Genomic DNA, 24,042 nt, shown 5'->3' with positions numbered 1-24,042 from the left:
ATAATTTAGACAGGAAGGTTTATAGTGTATTAAAAATCATAGCTTTGTCTTCGAAACTCATGAAATCCGTAAAACCAATTTTCCAACAAGAACAGCCTTTCGGCAGACAAAGCAAGATGTGACGTGACAACGAGGGTTTTTTTTCCTACGGTTCATGGAGGAACGAAAATCGATTTTCGCAGTCAAAAAATGGTAAAATTAAAAGATTTTCATGAGTTACTTTTATCGTGTCTTTTTTATGCACAAGAAATGTGATAGAGAACTTAATTTTGCTATGAAATAAATAATAAGTGCAATAAAATTCAGATAATAAATTAAATCTGAAAAATATTAGATTGATTTTTATTTGATTGGATTAATTGATAATTAAGCCAAGTTGGCAAACTTTGGCAGCTATTTGTATTCTTTTAAATTGCATATATAAAAAATATAACATATTACAAAGAGATTACATATGTCAATTACTTTCATTCGACAATTATGTTAGATTTTTTTTAAAGCCCTTTCGAAATATAAGGTTTAATTCTATAATTTAGCCATGCAAATGACTACATTATTAATAAAATTTATTAAAAACCTTTTTTTCATTTATATATTAGAAGGTCATTAATATAAAACATATATTTAATTTCTGATAAATATTCCCAGCGTTTATTTTATTCAAATAAACATAGCTCAATTTTCCAGGTTAACTTAATCTGAACTTTATTGCACTCATTATTTATTTAATAGCAAAATAAAGCTCACTATTGGTGATAAGTCCTAGGGCATTTTACAGAAGAAAAAAAAGAAGAAAAGAAAAAAAATATCTTAAAAATAACACTTGAAAACTCATTATTTTCGTCTCTCGATGCAGTTGGAAAAAAAAAAGAATGTGACAAAATCATTATTTAATATCAAACCGTAAGTTTCTAATAAACTGTGTAATTATGTTTCTAAACGTAACAGATTTTTTTTTATATCTTATACTATAATACGAGGAATGGTTGCCAAGTCGAAAATCGCCCCAGAATTTATAAACTCCGGTAAACTTGGGGGTCTGGGGTTTTTGGCCACAAGGAATCGATTGGCGCCGGTTTTGAAGCGCTACGGTCGAGCAGTTCGGAGTTACAGATAGGATATTTTCAAACTTTATTAGTTCGCCATAATGGCTATAGATACTTTTCTCCACTCTTATAAATGTATGCTAATGCGAACTTTACAATTGAAATATTAATTTTCGACAACTTAAACCAATAATATACGAAGGAATTAATAATTTAATTGTAAGGTTCGCATTAGTTTACATTTATCAAAGTGGAGAAAAGTTTAACTTTTGTGTTAAAATCACCGTCAACAAAGTCCGACATTTCAACATTCGTCAGATTTCAAGCTCATTTTCGAGAAGACATACACAAGTTTCGACTCGGTAAAGGATCAACATTAAGGGGGAATTCAATTCGCGCCTGAATTCCTGAACTCGATCAACATCGCCGACTTACCTCCACACAATCTGAAGCTCAAGAAGAACGCCATCATCATGCTTCTCCGAAACTTGGACGTCTCTGAAGGAATGTGCAACGGAACACGATTGATTGTCACCGAACTTTGCAACAACATCATCAAGGCTAAGATCATCACCGGTGAACACGCAGGCCGACAAGTACACCTTCCAAGGATCACGCTCGACTCCAGCAAATCACAGCTTGGCGCAACTATGCAACGGCACCAATTCCCAGTTACACCAGCATTCGCCATTACGATACACAAGTCACAAGTAGGACTGGGCTATAAATCGATATATCGCGACATATCGATTTAACGCCTATATCGGCAAACCGATACAGCGACTTACATTCCAAGCGATGCATCAGATATTTGATTTAAGCCGTCGAGTGAAGAAGACGATATAACGATATAGCGATATAGCGATACACGCAAGGACTTTCTCTTACGTTCCGATGCCAACTCGCGCTGTGGAAGACGATATTGTTTCGTTATGTTGAGACGGCCTTGACTGATGAGCGGTAGAATCAGAATCACTTTTGAGACCTTATATCGTTATATCACATGTTTGTTTTCGCAACTTCGCGATTTGAAATCGTTTCTTGTAGATTATTTTCAATGGGATTAACTTCGTGATCGCCGTCGTAACCTTGTTCTGAACGCAATCTATTATTGAAAAGAATTTATAAAGATAAATATTCTTCATTAATTAGGTAAGTTTTTTATTTATTTTCTGACAAAACTTTTTTTATATTTTTAAATGTGAAAATTATCGGAAATCTAATTTAAGGCACCCATAAGGAATTAAATTACAAAGTAAATAAATTTGTTAGGTTATTTTTTTACTTTCTTTTAATTTATTAAAAACCTTTCGGATAAAACTTCTAATAATTTAATGGGCTTCTATTACTGATTTTAAATTTATAAATCTTGAGTTGTTTTTATTTTTAGAAATAAAGTTAAAACAAAACTTATTTTTTGGACATAAGTCAATAAACTTTATTTGTTCAAAAGAATTTGAAAAGTTTGCGAATTTTATTCATTTCTTTTTTTTTTTATCAATTACTACTTCGTTTTATTAGAGAGTAAAATCATTATTTTTTTTTAATTTTCGTTTTATATTATTAGTTAATTAGCTAAATATATTACCGAATATCACAATTCTTTTGTTTTTATTTTTAAGAATTTAATTAAGAAACTTTGCCTTACTTTGTTTTTCGTTCATAATTCGGTCATTATTTAATTTAATTTAATTATTTATATGAAATAATAATAAAAATAGTGTTTAAGAAGCTTTTTTTTTTTCTAAAATTTATTTAGCTCTTTGTTTTAAGCATACAAATAATTTTTTAACGAACTTATTTTTTAAATTTTGTTCCTATGCTGTTAGGTAAATATATTGATAAATTTCACTTTTATTTATTTTTTTATTTTTAAACTAAGAAATCTTTTGTTATTTGCGTGATCATTTTTAGAAAATATAACAAAACTTGTGTTTACTTCTTCATTAAGAATTTGAACATTACGATCGAACTTAATAATCCTGTAGTTATTTACGCATAATAGTACAAGCAAATATTGATTTGTTAAAAAAAGTTTCTTTTTTTAAAAAAAAAAATTATTTTTAACACTTTGTTTTAAGTGTATAATGAATTTTTTAACAAGCTTTTTTTTTAATTTTTTAAATTTTCTTTCAATAATTTCAGCTAGATATCTTTATAAAATTCCCTTTTTATTTTTAAACTGAGAAATCTTTCAGAGAACGAAAATTTTAAGAAATTATTACAAATCTTATGTTTACTTTTTAGTTTAAAATTCGAACATTTTTAATTTTAAACTTCGGCTTTTAGTCAATCTAACTTTTATTTTAATTAAAATATATTTTAAAATTTTAAAATCAGCTTTTGTTTAATAACAATATTTTTTTTTCATTAAGGGTGTTTTAGGGGTTAACTTAAATTAAGACTGCTTATACCTTATAAACGATAAAGAAGTGCAAATATTTCATTCTGAATCTACACAAATTTTTTCAATAAATATTTTAAGTAAGATTTGTACATCTTAGTCAATTTATTTAATATCTTTCTTTAGCAAAACATATATATTTTCAAATTTATAAATTGATTTAAATCAATATGCGTATGAAGTCTTGATAGAAATCTGACTTTCTGTGCCTTAAAGTAAATGAAATTCAAAAATACTATATCGCGATACATCGCTATATCGCGATGCAAAACTGACGATATATCACGATATATAATTTCTAATATCGCCCAGTCCTAGTCACAAGGCCAAACATTCGAATTCGTCGGCGTGCTTCTCCTCACGACGGTCTTCGTGCACGGAATGCTCTACGTCGCGTTTTCAAGAGTCAAGCGACAAAGTGCGTTGAAGGTCCTGCTGCCTCCTGAGAATCCAACCCACACCCGAAACGTCGTATGGAAGGAAGTCCTGAACAAGAGAAACTCACCAGCCGCACCTGCCTCTCCGACAAGAAACTACCTGGACAACATGGAAGACTTCGCAATCGATGATTAATGTTTATTATGTTTATACTGTTATAGGTTTATAATATGTTTCTTATGTATGTATATATGTTTGGTTTTTCTAAATAAATTTGTCAAAAATATTGAACTTCAACGCACTTCAATCTTTACACTGCTCACTTTGTACCATTTCTTTAATTGTATAATTTTTTGTTATCAATTACATTTTATTTCCTATGACTTTTCAAACTTTACCTTTGTATAGAATAGTTCCCTTTCCAAACTTTGTTTAGATAGTTTACAATTGGTGCACTTTAACCGGTTATCTTTTCACCAATGGTTTCACAAATTTTCTTATGGCATGTATTGTTTTGATAAATCACAATTGAAAACTTAAATCTTCGAGTTAGCTTCGATACCTGTTTTATCCGAGCGGAGCTCGGTCACCCGCTGGTATAATTTTAAATAAAGTTTTAGTCATGCATTTGATGGGAAAGAGTAAATGAATTTATTTGTGAATTAATTCATTATTGAATAAATTTTTTTATTTTGTGCTGCTCTACATAACAATCCCATATTTTGTCGCATTGATACGCGGTTTGATTCGTTTATTTTTATGAATCATTTATAGAAAAATTTAAATCCGTTAACGGATCATTCGCAAAGTTTTTTTTTGTTTTTTTTTGTATAATTTAAATGGATCGTTTACAAAATATTTCATCTTAAAAACGGGCCCTTTAAAATATTTTCCATTTTTAAAAGAGACTCCTAAGCAAAATGTTTCTTTTAAAAAAGGAAAAGATAATGTTTTTAATTAACCATAATTTTGAAGCTACAGCTCTTGAAAAAATCAGTTTCTGTGTTTTGTTTCCTTCACAAATTTAGTAAAACAGGAACCAGACAGAAAGAACCCGAGTTTAAGTTAATTTTAGTCTTAAAATATTATGAGTACGTTTCTTCCTAATTTAAAAAAAACAGTAAACTATTTTCAAACATTCCAATTATCACGAGAAGATTTTTTTACTATTTCACAAAAAACAGAACCTTTTTCAAAAAGTCTAGAATAACTCCCGATTTTAATTAGGAAATGTTTTTTGAATTGTCAAGTTAATTAAAATAGTGTCAGTACAAGAATTTAAAAATCTTGTGATTCTTATTTCAATCAATTTATTTTGCAACAGGGGGGATGAACGGTTAATACCCATAAAAGATGAATTGGAGAAGAAGAAAAAAACGTTTTTGCGCTCGAAAAAGGTTTTTTCACAGTACGACCCGTCTTCAGTTAGTAATAACTCTTGGGGAGAACCTATTTTTTGAGTTATTGTTTTACAAAACTTAGCAATCCACAAAATGCAACAGATTGTGATCCAATCGTTATTTTTGCGAAAAATGGATATAAACCGTTCTTATAGTCTTCGATTTCAATCCTTTGCAAAGGGGATGTCTCCTCCCATTGAAATGTCCGGCTACTTGCGCGCAAAGTCCAGTACTTAACAGTAGAACAGTTTAACGAGGGCTCTTCGCATGTTGATCAAAGTGGTCATCCAGTGATGCTTCACTTTGGTGATCTAATGGAAATTGTGTCTTACGATCTGTCTACAGTAAGACTAAACGATTTTTTAAAATGAAAAGAAAGAGTTCTTGAAAAATTGCAAAACAGTATCTGCTATTTTGAGTAGAACTCACCTCTTTGTAGATGCGGTACTGGTCGATAGCCCAGACGGTGGGTATATGTGTGGTTAGGAGCTGGCTGAGCGTGAGCCGAGCGTTGCATGCCCTGGCGCATATAAGACGTGTCTTGCCCACTGCCGTGTCTCCCACCACCACGCATTTGACGTGCTCTTGATGTGGCTGCTCATTATCCATCGCATTCCATATCCCTCACTCGCCCACTCTTTATCACCTCATTCACTACCTACAAAGAGAAAATAAATACATCAATATTTAATTAAGAATGCTTTGGTGTTGCTTACAAATGTGTCTAATCGCACGAACTATGTTTGGGGGAAATTTTTGGTCCAATTAAAAAAATTTAATTGCGACAAAAACTTTTTAATTTAAAAAAATGTGCCGCTTCACAAAATTTTCACAGTTAATTCAAGAATTGTGTTTTTCATTTTATTAAAGAAAAAATTATTATAAAAAATACACTAACCATATACAAACTTTATTTTCTAAAACTATTTTGAAAAAGTTTTTGTAACTTATGAAAACAAATGCGCTATAATTTTAGAGGAAATTTAAAACCAAATAAGTTGCGTTCTGTGGAAATATAAGGCACTGAAAATTTCCTTCACTCCTGGCTGAAATGAGGAATGCGATAAAAGTGTTCAAGCGTTAAGTATACCTCATCGATGACATAAAAAAGCATTATGATTATGAATGATTTATAAATGAGCTTATGAATAAAACCTGTAGATAATCAATAATTGGTATTTTTTTATTGTGTATAATTTTTATAAGTGAAAAGAAACTACATTACAAAACATAAGGTGAATTTTTCTCTTTATTTTCAAACTCAGGATGTGTGTCTTAATTTAGTAAATTTATATAATTTCGCATTTCGTTTATTGTTATCAATCGGTTAATGTTATCAATTGGTTAAAGTTATCAATCGGTTATTGTTATCAATCGCTTAATGTTATCAAAATCATTGTGTCCCAAAATTATCACATTAAGCAGTGACTACAGTAGCATCAAACCTATAGAATACAATTAAGTAAACTAATTTGGTAATAATAAATTTTTGAAATCAGAAAATCAATTAAATATTTGACCCTGCTATACAAGAGGGCCAAGAAGATAAAAAGCAGTTAAATAATCGACAGTAATTAAACAATTTTGAAGGGAAAACAATATTTCAGCTGCTTGTTGTTTCACACAAAAATTTGATTACTTATAATCTCATGAAAGATATTTGCATGAATTGATTATGATTAACTTGATAAAACCTTCATTTGTTATGTTCGTGTTCTGTGTTATTCAGTAATATAATAATAAGTTTAAAAAGTGCACACAATTTTTTCATCGATATTCAAATTTAACACTTGACTATTTTCTGATACTATACTGCTTTAAAATAAAATATAATCTAATTAAATTTATACTATTTAGAATTCCGCATGGATGCTTCTCTCTGCGTGTCTGTTGTGTGCAATGTGTGAATGTGGCCCACCCCATGAATGGGTATCTGTGGCAATGTGGCGTGGGTAATGTTGCTCGCCTTTTGACCACAGGGTGCTCACCAGGCAACGCAAAATGAGCAACACTTCGGTCACCTTCCATAGCGAAGAACGATAAGTTCTGTGCCTGTCGTTAAGAAGAAAAAAAAGCTCTTAAAACAATGAACTTACGACAAATTGATATTGATCAGTTGATACAAAGGTTAAACTCATTGTGGCCATTATTTTATTAAATGCATTACTTATAAAATTATTTTTTTCACTTGTTTTGTGCATTTTTTTTATGAGTTACAAAAAAGTATTTTAAATGATATTATGCATACAAACTTATGATAAAGTTACAAAAAAAATATCATTCGCTGATAGAAAAAATAAATAAATGAAAAATAAATAGAATAATAAGACAAACAAAAATAATCTGACCACTTCATTACTTCTAACGAAAAACTATCTCACCGTTCGAAAACTCAATCCGCCAGAACTTGTTTATGAAAAGCAAAAACTTCATTGAAAGCATTAGGAAAGGACTAAGTGCTCTTTCCCAATTAATCAACGTGTTCAGTTTATTTCGATCAGATAGCTCTCTTAAATCCGTCGCCTAAGTCAGAGAAATAAATTATTAACAGGGTTATAAAGCTCTCTTTGAAAATAGATTAATTGCTGACATGCACTGGCGTCGACGAAATGATATGGATCTTTTAATATATCAACGTTGGAGCTGTTTTTCGTTAACACTGTCCGCCCTAAATAAATTAAATGTAAACATGCGATAGTGCACGACTTTTGCGCAACCAGGTAAACAAGAAAAGCTACAAGAGATATAGTTGTATGTTGTCTAATTTTTCAGTATCAATAAAACCATTTATAAATATTTTGGACTTACAAAACTAAACAAAAAAAATCCAAAAGATTTTACACAACGATAGACAAAAGGTTGAAGTAATTAATTTCCACAATTGATCTAATTTTCAGGATAGATCTTAATTTCCAGGACTGATCTTAATTTCCATGATTGATCTAAATCTTGAAAATAATATGCGAATGATCAAATCGGTGTTCTCACTTCACCGACATGATCATTTCGACGACCTGATTATTTCGCCAACACGTCACCTCTCTCTGATAGTTCACCGACAGCTCATTTCGCCAACACAATCACCTCTCTGATAGTTCACCGACAGCTCATTTCGTCAACACAATCACTTCACCCCGAAAGTTTCGCTGACACAATCACATCTCATTTCGCGGCACGATCATTTTGCTCTTGACACTATAAATTCAATTTTAATTTATATTTTCTGATAAACTTACTATATTAATTATTTAAATTTTTACTCTGAAAAAACTTTACAAAATTATTTGATATTGCATGTGCACTATTTAGTGGTAATCATAAATATTTTACTAAATAATTTCTTTATTCAAAAGTTTTATAACTTCCATAGATATGAATCAAATGCCAAAAATAACAATGTGGTTTAACATTAAAAATTACCTCTTGTAGTGTAAACAAATTAAGCAAACCTGGAAAAAAAATTCGAAGAAATGATAGAGTTGTATCGGATCCTAAAATTTTACCGGATCCAGGAACCTTATACCAGGTGAAATTGTATTTTTACCTAGAATGATCCACGAATCCTGCAAAAATTCTATTTGTTGCCCGGCTGATTCCGGATACCCGGAAAAATTTTGATTTATTACCCGGCCGAGTCTGAGTACTCGGCTGGGTATTTAGCATTCATGCAAAATAATATAAAAACCGTATAATTTTCTATAGAACAAAATATCGTTTTTATAAATAAAACCTTTTTTATTTTAAGATTTTATTTTAAAAAAATTCGCTTTTTTTTTAAAAAAAAATTCGATTGATTAAATCCCAAGCGAAGAGAGGTGGACATAAAATTTTTATTTATCTAAATCATGAAATGGTCCCGAAGTTTGAAATAATATTGCAAGGGGCAGCAAAATCTGAGTTAGTCCCCAGGCATTGTAAACTCTAGCTACGCCTCTGATTGAACTTAGTCACATTTGATGATGACGTGTCATTTCGTCATGACGTCTCGTTTTTGAGACAATGCATTTTGCTCAAAATTGAGTATATTCTGTTTCAATTTTGAGCATACCAGTATGCTTGATAATGACTATATGAGTTTTCAAATTCGACAGTACTTGTTTCAGAGCAATTTTGACACATTTTTACTAAAGTTTAAGAAATTTGCAGCATAATTTCAATAAATAATTACGTATAAGTTTACTTTTATCTCTAATCAAATTTATTATTCTACCAGAAAAAATATTTACAAATGAAAGAAATGCCAAGCATAAATTCTAGTTCTAATATTTTTAAATAAAATATACAAGAATTTTGATACATAAATGTGATCGATAATTTCTCGAAACTTCTGGACCTTGGATTTCTGGAAATTTCCGGATCTCGGTTAGCGAAAAATTCTTAAATACGGATTTTTTCGGAGCACAATCATCTTAGGTCTCCAGAATTGCTGGAATAAACTTTACTAGTGCCACTAAACTCTTACTTTATCTAAGCAAACTCCTGATGCAGCATTTATATCACTTGAAATGTTTACACTGGACTCATGTCCAAGAGGTCAGGGGTTAGATCCCTGTCGGCCGAAGACTCCCCGCGTAGTAAATGGTGACTGGTACACATTAAATCTGCTGGGTCGCAAAGTCCTCCATGCTCCCATAACAAATCATACCTCTGGGGGTACTAAATTTGAGATTGATTTTTCTCTGGTTCAGGTCAAAATTACGATCTATGAACGAATGAATGAATGCATGAATGGGTCCGCCTTATAAACAGTTTGTGAGACGTGTGGGGCTGAAGTCGTATTCTTAGCCATAGATGGCGCCACTGAAAAACAAGAAACGCACCACTTGCCTTAAATTTGTTTGGTTTCACCCACCAAACAGGCTTGCTGATATTGGCAAGTAGCATTTGATATGATAACAACAATGAAAAAACGTGGCAAAAATTTGTTTCCCCAAATGTTGGTCTGTTACATTTTCCTTTCGATCATGTAAATTGAGACAGCAGTTAAGTTTAGTGAAAGTAATAATTCCATAAATTCCATTTGATAATAGAATATGCTGCATTTTTAAAGAAATATTATAAGTATAAAGGCATCTATAAAAATATGAAAATTTTTGTTTAGCTGTTACAACAGTATCTTTCAAACTATAGTTATTTTTAGAATACCTTTTAATAATTTCAGATAAGTATGGTTTCGAAAGTCACATATTAAACGTAATCATAAATAAATTTTTAATGTATTTTTAAAAAAATACTGTTATTTTTTTAAAATCTATAACTGTTAGTTACAAGCATGGCATGATTTAATTTTTTAAAATCAATAGCAAAGCTTGCTAGTGCAATAAAAAAAGTAACAAAACTAGGGTTCATATTAGAATTTTCAAAGTGACAATACATTTTCATTTTATGATGCAGAAAATGCAACAAAATCATTATTGTACGACAAATTGCAAATATAAAACGGTTACTGAACGGATTATTTAAATGTTTACTCATTAGTTGAGTTTTAAATACACTGTTTTATAGTATTGTATTATATTCATTAAATTAATTATATAAAGATTATGCACATTTGACGAAACTCAAGAGTTTTACAACAAAAGGTGGTTACTCCGAAATAGTGATAAATAACTGCCGAAAAAAATATTGGATAAAACTATAACAAAGAGAATTTTGGATGGAATTGTTGAAAATTGTTCCAGTAAGGAAATAATAACCAAAATTCGAATTTTGTGAGTCGTAATAACGAATAAGTTGTTTGAAAAATCACATAGAAGTAGTGATGAAGAAAAATTAATAATTGTCAAATAAAAAAAAAAGTATCGCAAAATAAAGAAGATTTACGGCAGGATGATCACAAACTGGGCATGTCGAAAAGTGACTACTCAAATATGAAATTCTCGCGCCGAACTTTGAAAAGGCATGTAGAAATGGCCCGAAAACAAATAACTGCTAAAAAACGAACGGTCTCTAGTCTAAGACTATTACAAGGTAACACTAGCATTCGATTCTTTTAACAAGCAATTCGCTACTTGCTAATCGACGAAATCGCGCCCTGATTACAAGTTACAACTGCAAGCCAGTTACGACTCTATTTAAACCTCGAACTAACTACAAGGCAAACAAAGAAAGAAAGCTTATTTTGATTTAAACAACGCTTCTTACCACAGAATATTCCAAACAAACAATTCTTTTTAATACACAATGATGAGGGTACTAAAATAACATCAGTTGGGGAGAAGAGCACTCACTGTGATTTGAATTCTTTCCAAATCTGTTTTTAACAAGAAGGCGGTTAAATGAAGACGGAAAAAAATTGCTTTTAACAAGCCATCCTTGATTCCTACCAAACATTCTCTCAAATTCGTGTTTTAGAGCTTTTCCGCAATAAAATCTATGAAACGACCTTGGCGATAAAAATGCATAGTCAATTGAGGAATGATATAATTGGATTGACTGGCATAGAGCTTAGAACACCTTGCGTCTACGGAATATAAATAGTGAGCGTGTTTCTAACGCAGCGTGAATTGCAGACGATATATATATTTTTTTCTTTTTATGACCTATCATAAAAATAATTCATGCAAAGATAACGAGTACCTTTGTCGAATAAACTAATTAAAAACTTTAGTCTAGCAATATCGTTGTTGAGTCGTAGATAAATTCATTGAGCATTAAATGAATACTAGAGCATAAAGAAAATTGGGTACGTATTCGAAAGACGAAAAAAGAGAACTTCTCAAAAACTATAAAAATCGATGTAATCGATATTTTTAAAATACCAGATAATATTTCTGTGAGACGCTAAAAATAAGAAAGTTCTTGAAGCTTAAGGCATGTAGAAAAGAAATAAAAGTATAGATAAAGCATTTTAAGAACCTGAGAGTACGCAAGGTGAAAAAGGAACAAAATTGCGAAATTTCCAGAACCTAAAAGCGCCTTCTATAATAAATATTAAAAAAAGAATAAAGAGCTAAAAATGAAGCGTTTTCATAACCTGAAAATCTATAATAAAAAAATTAAAAACAAAGAATTGAACACTTTCTTTAAGAACCTGACAGTATGAAAAAGAAGGAAAAAAAACTGAAAACTAAAGACAAACTTTAAAAGAATCTGTAAGTCCGTATAAAAAAAATTAAGAACCAAAACTGAAAAAAGGAGCTTCTTAAGAACCAACAGTTTACTAAATTAAGAACCTTCCATGGATTTTAAAAACCTGTATAAATCTCGTAAATTATTCGTGCATTTTATAACAAATTTAAAGTGCAAATTTAATTAATGCAGCGCTTTACAGCCAGCTGTGCTCTTTGTCTGCAGGATTTATATAACTTGGAAAAATTCTATTACAAAACATTAATCACGAGAAAACTATTCAAGAAAAAATCTTAGTTCTTGATACGTTGTAATTTTAAAATTACTTCCAAATATGCAAAATAAGTTTTTACATATAATTTCTGAACATACACTATCTGTACAAAAAAAAAGAGCTCAAACAGCGAGTTTTAGGCTCATTTACGATTACTCACATTACTCACTACTCTCAACAATTTAGGCTCATTTTAAATACGAAGTTGAAAATATGTTTTTGGTTTAGTCAGGAGAGAGGGTGTTTTTTGGTCAGGCTTCTCAAGCTCAACTCTTTGAAACTAACAAACTAAAAGCATTTATTATTGTTCTACTACACTCTATAACAAAAAAATCGACGCACCAAGAAGCAATCATCCGATTGCTTTGAAATTTCGTATGCATGAATGTTTTGGCTCGGTCAGGCTGGAATGATGCCGACTGGGGACGTATAGTATTTAGCGACGAATTCCGCTTCCAACTATGTCCTGACGATCATCAAAGACGTGTTTGGAGACGCACAGGGCAGAGGGGGGATCCTGCCTTCACTATTGCACGCCACACCGGCCCTCAACAAGGCATTATGGTCTGGGGTGCCATTTCCTTTGACAGCCGGACCCCTTTGGTCGTCATTAGAGGTACACTTACTGCACAGCGGTAGGTCGACGACATCCTAAGACCTGTTTTGCTACCGTTCCTTTTGCAGAGCCCTGGGCTGGTTTTTCAGCAGGAGAATGCCAGACCACATACGGCACGTGTTGCTATGAACTGTCTGCAAGCTTATCAAACTCTTCCTTGGCCTGCCAGATCACCAGATCTCTCTCCCATCGAGCATGTCTGGGATATGATGGGAAGGCGATTGCATCTGGCACGGAATGTTAATGACCTCGTTCGACAATTGGATCGAATTTGGCATGAAATACCGCAAGAGACCATCCGGGAGCTTTATCGGTCTATGCCACGCCGTGTGGCAGCTTGTATCCAGGCTAGAGGCGGGTCAACACCTTATTGAACTTGTTACTGTAACTCTGCAATAAATTATTCAATTGTTCTGAAATTTTAATCATTGACTATTCTGAACATTGTCTTCCTATCCACCAATTTTCGTTTCAATCTGACAACTCCTCCTTGGTGCGTCGATTTTTTTGTTATAGAATGTATTTGACTTATATTGATAGAAATATACAATGAGATACTTTCAACTCATAAAGAGAAGACCGTTGATACACAACCACCTGACCAATAAACTCAACGCCAGCTAATTGTTTATAAACAAGATAGCGTGTTAACATTACAGCTGTTAAACTTCTTTCCGTTAATAAAGGAAAACTAATAGCTCATTTTTTTTTCTTTTTGCTAAGTATTAATTACATACACCATCAATTTACAAGCTACTAGATTATCGCTCGATACGATAATCGTTTACCAGATCGCATATCTAATTCATCTATGATGGAAGTCATATGCTGAAATAACAGTTTGAAACGTAAAAAAATGCCATGTTTCAATTGCCAATCAGGATCGATACCAACGATGACGTCATTCGCAGGCATCCAATTAATCATAGAAAAGCATTTCATTTTCATCACATTTTTGTTTTCGTCAGTTATATTAAATTATATAAAATGCTTCTTTTATTTTTTTTTCTTTATGCTCAGAAGCCGTTGCTGATAAAATGAACATTTAATACAAAACAATACAGAAAAGGAAGTCAAAATATCATTTTAACTTACTAAGCACCGTATATAAAGTCTACTTCTATATGAATCAGAAAATACAGAAAACAAAACTTGCTTTAAGAAGAATTGAGCATGGATCGATTCCTTTCTGTGATTATGATGTAAAACGTGAACAGAAAAGGTAAGCAGTGAGAAAACGAGGAATGTGATCACGTTTGCAGCTGTTTTTATTATAGATTTTGGATTACCTTGTACTCAAGAAATATTAAATCACGCCGAAACGTCAATATTACATCTTCGTGCCGATTTAGTAATGCTTTCGCAATGCTAGGAAATGCGTTCTTTAACAATTTTTTTGCATCTTTTTGTCTACGCACTAAATTTAATAGAAATAACTATTATCATTACAATAAATGATGAATTGTCCAAATATTCGGATGATTGAAAATGTTTTGTCATTCTTTAAACTACATATATATACATATACAAGGAAATTTATTACATTTTATTAAATGTGCATAAGCTGCAAATACTTGGAATCCATATAAGATAAAAATACAAAGAAACAAAGGAGTAAATAAATAGGGAAAATATTTTTAAAGGAAAAGAAAATTAACAAAATAAACAAAATTATTTTAAAAATCTTACAAAAATTAAAAGCCAGAAAACAAAATAATAAAAAGGTCAGCTCACACAATTATTCCCGCAAATTAGAGTGCTAATATTGTATCTCAGTATAGCCAAAGCAAAGTATATTAACTCAATAGCTTGTATCTTTTTGCACACTATTGTTTGGTTGTTGCATTATTTCTTTATATTTTTTGTTAATTAGAATATCCGACCAGAATAATTTTTTAAAAAAAGTCTGAAGTATTTTCTAATCGAATTAACACTTTTTAGGCCTATTGCAATGAAATCACATGTTTTTAGACTAAAAAGAAAATAATTAATTAATTGCTTATTTAGCTTGACCTTTTTTCAGTGCATTTGCAGTAACCTTAGATACTTTTAGGTTAGTTAGAAATTTATCCTTTATTTCTCATTTAGATTTACTATACTTCTCTATTCAAACAGATAATACAAGGCTCCTTGCTATAAATCTTAGAAAATTCAGGCTTATTAATTAAATTTTTGTACATTTTTTAATAATCCGTAAGAAAAATGATTTGGTTCAAATAAGTAAGAAAAAATCACGCTTAATAGAAAATACTAGAGACTATTCTAATTGCCCTGGAACATTGTAAAATGATGATGGCATTTGTTAAGAGCCAGACATTCCAATTAACCTACAACATGTATAATTACTATTAATCATCATCGAATACTTATATGAAAGCTATTTTTATTATCAGGATGGCAACAGTCTGGAAAAATTTGAAAAGCAGTAACAACTGTTTAATGGGATAACCGTTATTTTCATGGTCTTTAACTCAGTGGCGTACGCAAGGGAGGGGTTTAGGGGTTTAAACTCCCCCCTTGAGCTCAGACAAAATGGTAAAAATGAAAATTTTAGTAGAAATCATGCGGGCTATTATTTTTTAAGACTATATATTTGCCTTATGCCTCCTTTTTTTTCTCACGGTATTTCTCAGAACACTGAAAAAACATTTACTATAATAGGGTTGCACTTTTTAAACCAAATTCACGTGATACTGTTACGGACTGCTTTCTTTCTGTCCCGCCAGTCGCGATAGTTTTCGAGACTGGCTTTCATTCGCGAGGTCTTTACGCGATGATTCTGGAATCCTACACGTTCTGTCGTGTTTGAGACAATTCGAGAATTTTGGAGTTGCGGTGAAAATTTATATAAAAGAGGGAACGGAGAACAGTGGAGTTAGTTAGTCAGACTAAGAGTTATCTGTGCCGTTTGTCTTTCGGAGCTCGTTGCTAAATCTGATTTGTTTTGTCTTAACAAAAAGTTCATTCAATCGCCGAACCCGTCGTCGTCGTTATTTCCACTAGTGAAGAAATCAGTAACAATACTATTGGAGATACTGAGCTCGTTGAAGTTATTCATTCCAGCTCGAAGCTTTAAGATCGTAGCATAGCGGATATATCTGTGCCAATATATATATTTTCACTTGGATCTTTAGGATGTCAAAACGCAAGAATTTAACAATTTTTAATTATTTTGAGAAAAAATCACGACCTCAAATTAGTGAGGTGACAGCATCTAGTACCAATGTAAGTTTTTCTGTTGAACAGAAATGTGACACTTCCGTTGAAGAAAACGTTTCTAGCACATCAAAATCTGATGAATGTGAAAGTGGCCCTCAAAGTGTTACTTCCCACCCATATGACATTGAACTTTTTTCAGAAGATATTACATGCGAGAAGATATTACATTATGTTCTTAAACCTGAAAAATCAAATCAAAATTTAACTAAATAATGTTGTCTAAATTAAGAGTCAAATTATCTAGCTGTCTAAGTTAGGGAAATAATAGTGCTTTATTACATACTCGAATTTCTTTTAGTAGTTTCAGAAAATCATGAACACCCCCCTTGAAAAAATTCTGCGTACGCCACTGCTTTAACTTGACGCATTTAATTCTGGTGGATAAATAGAGAAGAGCGACCTTGGAAAGAAAGTTTTCATTTCTTTATGGACAATATATTTTATTAATAGGGGTCTTGGTAACATAGGACTGATCAATTTCCCAAGCTATTAAAGATACATCACATTTTCTGAAATAATTAGAGTAATATTATTACTTTCTTCTTAAATAATTGCACGTATATATAACATAATAAAGACAAAAAGGAAAAAAAGAATAGAGAGAATAACGAAGAAAATTTGGGGAAATAATAAGTTTTATTTACTGTGCATTTTTATTTACTGCATATATAGAACTCATGAAATAAGTTTAAAATATAGAGAAAACATGAAAAAAAATATAATAAATATTTGTGAAAAGAAAAGAAAAAACATTGTAAAAATATATATTTTAAAAAATATTTAAGAATTTTTTTTTTAAATTAAAAAGTTGGAAAACAAAATAATGAAAAGATATAAATTCATCATCAGCTCACACGATTATATCCGCAAAAAAGAGTGCTTTTTAATATTGTATTAATTTTTATTTAATATGTTTCATTTTCGTTTCAGTTTTTTTTGGGTGCTCCCTCACACTATTGTATTGATATATTCTGCTTTGGCTATATTAATACAATATTAGAAAACACTCTTTTTTTGTTTGAATATAACCGTGTGAGCTGATGACAAGATAATACCTTTTTATTATTTTAATTTCTAACTTTTGGATTTTTTAAAAAAAAAAAAAAAATTCTAAAATATTTTTTTTAGATATTTTATTTTAATAATGTTTCTTCTGCTCTTTTAATAAATCTTCATTTTATTTTTCCAGTGTTATAGCAAGAAATACAGACAGTGGCGGCGACAAAACATAAAACGTACGGTGTATAAATTCATGTTCCTAAAGTATCCTGAATTCCTCTGTAAAGTTTTGTCGTCGATTTCATTGTATGTATAATTTAGATATCATTTACCTATCACAAGATTTTCTGTAAAAAGCAGAAAAAGTTAAGGGAAATCTAAAGACAAAACGATGCTGGTAACACAAGTCAGTAAGGACATAAGAAACATTTCTGAAAAATCTCTATGAATAATTCCAAAAAACTTTTCACCCTCATTAAGGGATCGATAACCTAGCATACTTAAGTAACAATACGTTACGCAAGAGTTTTTTCACGCCGCCAAAATGGCTAACGTGACGCCTTTTTTTTAAAAAAAGAAACGCAGAGAAGTGACCAGTTCCAAGGTCAACACTTCAACTATTAAATGCGAACCAAATCCACAACAATGTATTATTCCGCAGATAAGAAATAAAAAAGAAGGCAGACTTTTCAAGGTTGATGAAGAGCCAATGATCATAATAAACACGCCAAGTCAACTTAAAGTGACTCGCCAGACACCTTTTCGTAAGTGATGATTTATGCTTTCAGTCCGACAGCTACATTTCAGTTTTTTAAATTATTGATGAGACAGTTGGAAATGACATAAAATTGTCCGGAAAAAATTGTTAAGTTGTATTAGCAATAAATAGGGATCGCCAAATTATGACCCGCTAGCCTCACCGATTCAACCCGCGGTAGCCGATCTAAGGGACACAAACATTCCAACTTAATTCCAAGCGAAATAACAGAAAATTTATTTAGAAGGAAAGGGGTCAACATGACCTACGTTTATAAATTTAAGAAAAATCCACTTTTCAGAGTTTTCATGTATTTTAAACATTTTTCAAAGCTATTTTATTCCTTTTGAAAAGGATTTTAATTTCAAAGCAATTCAATAAAATAAATATTTCTCCCACTAACATTCATACGAAATTATAAATTTAATTACACTTGATAATTATAACAGCATATTTTTTAAAGAATAATGACGTACAAATAACACTATAATAGAATCAATAAATTTGAAAAAAGTATATAAAGTTTATGAAAAATTTAATTATACCAGAAGCAAAATTGCAACATTTTTTTTAATGGAAATAATCCATTTATATCTTTGAAGCTATATTTTCTCATTTGCTTTGTTTCCACTAAAACTTAAACTTTAGTAATAAAATTCACTTTACAGTACAAAAAAGTTTTCTATTAAAAAATTAAGATTTTTATTTCTTACTGTTCACTCTATTTACAGATTCGATAAACAGCATAGATTTTATATTGCGATTAACCACTTTTTTTTTAGATTATTTATTTTTCATAAACATTTCATTATAACTACAATTTGGTTGTTAGAATGTACCAGACCTTAAAAATGAGTTTTAAAAGCTTCTAAAAACAGATAAATGATATTGGTTTGTTATACATGGTACATTAATTCTCTGAATAGTGCTCCGCTGTCAGAACTTTTTTTCTTTTACCTGAACAACTTCATAATAAAAATTTTTTTATCAGATTTAAAAAAAAAAAATTATTTTGGAAAAACTGAAATTTGGAAAACATTATTTATTTATGTATACCAATTGGTTCCAAATCAGTTAACCCTCAGCTCACAACTTTTTGTTAGCAAATCGATAGGGGAGAGGCGGTAGAGTGGACATTTTTTTTGTTTAAATATTTATTCATATTTTTAATTCGTGAAGTATTTTTCAACAATAATTTGGACGTTTACTTGCCTTCTGGTTTATGTCTGCAATAAAAAAGTTGTTTATTTTTTCCATAATTTTTTTAAAAAAAAGTCAAAAAATCTATTGTCCACCTTAACCCCCACTACACGGTGCTAGTGTGAACAAGCTATGGGAATAGTGTCATTTTTTACAAATTTAATAACTTATTAAGTAATTGTTTATTACAACTCGAAAGGTATGTCTGGAGTCAAATTGAAATTAATTTCAATCTAAGTATTTTTGGAGAATAGTTTAGTTAAAATACTTATTTGTAATAGAAAATTTCATTTTACTAAAAAAGACATTTTGAACTCAAATCAATACATTTGTAAACCATAATTCTACTAGATTCATTTGGAAACACCGAACCAATTTTTAGTGGAATCAATTTTAGTCATCTTAGTCATTACTTGATGATGAAATAGACCGAATAGCCTAGTAATACTTCCCTCACTGTTGCTATGTAAACAACTCGCATAAGAAAAAACTGACCGTTTGCTTATATTCTATTTTAGTTAAATGTATGACAATATATATATATATATATATATATATATATATATATATATATATATATATATATATATATATATATATATATATATATATATATATATATGTAAAAACTCTTTAATTCCTCTACATTAAACTATATTCTTTTGATAAACTTGGTAAAGTATCTCCTTAAAATTGCCGCAAAATCTTTAAAAAGTGGATTAATATATATAAAGGTTTCGTGCTGAATTTTTTACGCATTTTATTAAAAATTATAACTTAATTTAGCAAAAATAAATCATAATATTTATAATATTGTGTTTTAAAAGTAAATACATGAATTAATACACTTGGTAATATATTTACAAACATTCATGTACATAATATTAAAGTTATTATCAATGAGAAATGTTAGTAAATGATCAACTATATACGGATATTATTGCCGAATATTAAATGCTGGCCGTTGGCATCAATAAATCCAAGTAAAAGATATAACAATTTGGTATTGAAAAGTAAATAAAAGAAATAACATATATAAGAATACATAACATGCGATGAAAAATATTTACAAATAAATTGGATGACGACCATTAATTACGAAAAATATAAAAAAAATTTATTAAAAAAGTAATAGACACAATCGAACAAATGAAAACCATAAAGTTATTAACTAAAATAAACCCTTATCATTTAGAAATTTGATGAGATTTTCGAATTACAGTGAAAACTATAGCATTAAATTGTATTAAAAACAAAAGGAAGAAGAATACTCACCCTCAATTCAATAATTTTCTTATCTATTTCAATAAATATCAACGCTATTTATTTATTCTAACTAAACAGGAGTAATTCGTAAAAAAATTTAAAATTTTGTATAAAGAGAGAAAGGCACTTGGTTGCTTTAAGTGAAGCTCGACAAAAGAACAAAGCTCTGAGAGAAGAAAAAGAGATAAAACTTTATCTCATCATCCACCATCCGTCTTTGAGGATGTTTGGAATCTTTTCTAAAACCCGCCAAAGTGAGAGAATGACAGAGGATGGGATGTTCGGCGCATGCGCCAAAGAGGTTTCTGGTTTGTCAACATCATCGACTCTCGGGAAAATTTTCATTCAGCGTTTTGAATAGGGGTCATTCCCAAAAGGAATATTAGAAAACCTTCAATTCCTCACGTTTCCGTGGCTTTGATTACGTGAATTCAATCACGGATTATGGAAAGTGTAATCGTCGTCCTTCATTTTTTAATACGTGACCCCAACAGATGTTCCCAAAACTAATTAAGCAAAACATTTTATGATTTTTTTTCTTTCGTATAGTGGCGCATATAGAGTTAGGTGCACAGATTTATAAGTGCGCCGTATCTTAGAATTAACGTATAAAAAATTCAAAATCATAACAAGAAACAAAAATGCTACGGCGAAGAGATACTCGGGTACTTATAACCATAAATTTTGTTTTAACTTAAGGTAATGAAAATCGTAATCGCGATGAAAAGATACTGAATTGAAACATTATAAACACTTACCTCATTGAAATGAATTTTAACTTAATGACACGAGGAAATAGCTTACAATCTTAAAATAATTATATTCAACGCAAAGTAAAGGATTTATTATTATTTATAAGGTGGATTTTATTTTATAATCAACATTGAACAGTCAATCCAATTCTAAGTTTACGACTATCAATGCTCAGGTCCGCAGCCTTGTAATTTTGAACCCAACGCAGTAGGCAGGCAAAGAAACTGCTTGCTTAAGCATTGGACGAACTAACTCTCTGATGGAAGTAACCCTCATTTGCGCTTATATGAAGAGGAAAACCACAGAAACCTCCCACGGCTAACCTGACGGCTAGCGGATTTTAACAAATGATCCGTCTACCACTCAGGATATTTTCAGTCAGTACTGTGGTAGGTGCGATCTGAGAGCAGAATTCGTTTTACAAGCCACAACTGGATTCGAATCTGGACCGCCTCATTAGAAGGCTAACGTTCTACCAGCTGCGCCAGAACGGCTCTTGTAAAGTGAATTTTAAAAAAATATCTAATAAATAAAAAAATTATTTAATTGTAATTTAAATACGGTAACTATTTTTCTTCCTAAAACGGAAGTCCCCAAACCACGAGTATATCCCCCTTTGTAGCGGGGTTTGTTATTTACGTTACTGGTATTTATGGAAAGGTAAAAGGGAAATCACATTTATATGATAATTATAAGTAAATTTAGAGTTTTTAACTGCCCTGCAGTCGCTGCAGGCCTTCACCTCTTAAACTACCCCACAGAAGAGGATTTGTATTCATTTAATGCCATAGAAATAACAAAAACTATTCAAGCACACCATGAAGTATGATTCAATAGAGGATACGACACCAACCAACCAAGTAAATTTAGATGATATTTAAAATTGTTTTTCAACCAATAGTCCAATAAAGGGGTAGGCTTTCAATATAAACATATTAGAGCCCTTCCAGGAGCCCAAAATTTAAGGAAGAAAAACTAAGTTTTTCAGTTTTATTTACAAAATGTATTAAAATACATTATACAGTTTTACTGTAAATTCAGCGAAATAGAAAAAAGTTTTAGTTTATTGTACAATCATTCGACAAGAATGTGTAAGGTAATCTTCGGCTACTACCACCTCCCGATTCTCTAAATTTATCGATTATCATGTTTTGCTTGAAGTCACAGGAGTCTTTCCTACTATTTGCAACCACAACCTTGCGAAACAACTCAAATTTTATGATATTCTAACAACATAATAAGTTTTTTATAAAGGGGATAATACTAATTTTTCTTCACAATTTTTCACTTTTTCTACGGAAATATCCTTCTCACAAAAGTTTCCCTTTGGATAATCACAAATAAAATCGCAGTTTTTTGGAAGCGTTTTTTTTTTTGTTTATTTATTTCTATCTAATTTTAGGCATTTTCTTCCGTTTTAAATAGGTTTTTTTCTTCCTATTTTTTCCTTAAAACGTTAAGAGTTAAAATGAAAATAAAACTACCTAAGTGTATATTTACAATATTTGAACAAAATATAAGACTTTCGAGCAAAAGAAGAAGAATTTATAAAATTAGTACAACGTACAACATTTAAAACATTTTCTGCGTTCAGTGCATTTCATTAATATAAAAACATCAAACATATTTTTAAAAGAACAAAAACTAAGAATTTTTAGAAAAACTTCAGAACTTCAAAATAACGCTTTTTTCATTTAATAATTATGCAAAACAAGCATAACTAAAATTTAATATTTTAAAAAACCGTTGCGTTATGACTGAGTATATAGTTAATTTGTGGCAAAAGGAATCCAGGCTATCCATCAGTCCAAGGCTTTTTCACACCTGTCACATTATTTTCGGACCAGATGCAGTACCCAAAAAGATCCAAAAATATCTTATACATAATCCATAGCAACTTCTCAAGAAATGGGAACAATAACGTTAACAGCGGAACAGAGTTAACAATTATGTTAATTCTGAATTCTATTGTATATATTCACTACTTAAGCAATGTATAGTTTTCACTTAAATAAAATTAACACTATAATAACTATTTAAAATTTAAAAAATTTTATTATCTTTAAGAATAAATGTAGGGGAAAAACTATCGATACATGATAAAGACAATTACATCACGCATAACAAAATATTTTATTCTAAAAAAATTTAGTAAAAATGTAAAAAAAATATTTAAACACCTAAAAAAATTATTTGAAGCATGGATATAAATAAGTTAACTTACTCGAATCTATTTTTTGGACATGCATCCAAACACTAAATTGATTTTTCAAAAATTCTTTCAAATATAGCTTACTGTGTATTACATTTATTGCTGGCATTTGTTACGGATATTATAATAAGGCAACCGTCATTATTTAAACTTTACACTCTTATTTTTATATATAAACATCTAGATACTATTTAAATAATTTTGTTTGGTGTTACAATTAACTCAGTTAATATCATGAATGTCTGAAACTGGCCCCTTTGGTAAGGAAAAAAAATAATTTTTTAATGTATTTATAAAAATTTTTGCAATAATTTAATGTTAATTCCTGTCACCAGACATAATTATAAAGTTAATCTAGTTTTACTAAGAGTTCTTTCTATTCTTAGTTTTTACTAAGAATTAAATTTAAACTTAATTGTTGTCCCCGCTTAAATTTAAGATCTGTGC

The 24,042-nt window shown here is 30.4% G+C and overlaps 1 protein-coding gene across 13 annotated transcripts in view; it reads right to left on the bottom strand.

Annotated features, from left to right (window-relative positions):
• Positions 1-24,042, bottom strand: part of RhoBTB (Rho-related BTB domain containing) — a 93,834-nt gene that overhangs the window by 31,922 nt on the left and 37,870 nt on the right. For 8 of the 13 annotated variants that reach the window (XM_071177237.2, XM_043045206.3, XM_071177236.2 and 5 more), the window contains one exon: positions 5,658-5,886. In XM_071177237.2, the coding sequence (XP_071033338.1) occupies positions 5,658-5,837 (180 nt within the window). In that variant the 5' untranslated portion in view covers positions 5,838-5,886. Of the gene's footprint in view, positions 1-5,657; positions 5,887-7,609; positions 7,725-14,284; positions 14,423-20,639; positions 20,884-24,042 lie in introns of those variants that run through there. The other 5 variants (XM_071177241.2, XM_071177238.2, XM_043045207.3 and 2 more) reach the window with 5 other exon arrangements.

Source organism: Parasteatoda tepidariorum, chromosome 2 (assembly GCF_982258835.1).
Source record: "Parasteatoda tepidariorum strain Cologne lab strain chromosome 2, Ptep-v5.0, whole genome shotgun sequence".
NCBI classification, from domain to species: Eukaryota; Metazoa; Arthropoda; class Arachnida; order Araneae; family Theridiidae; genus Parasteatoda; species Parasteatoda tepidariorum.
This window is presented reverse-complemented; position numbering and strand designations above follow the sequence as displayed.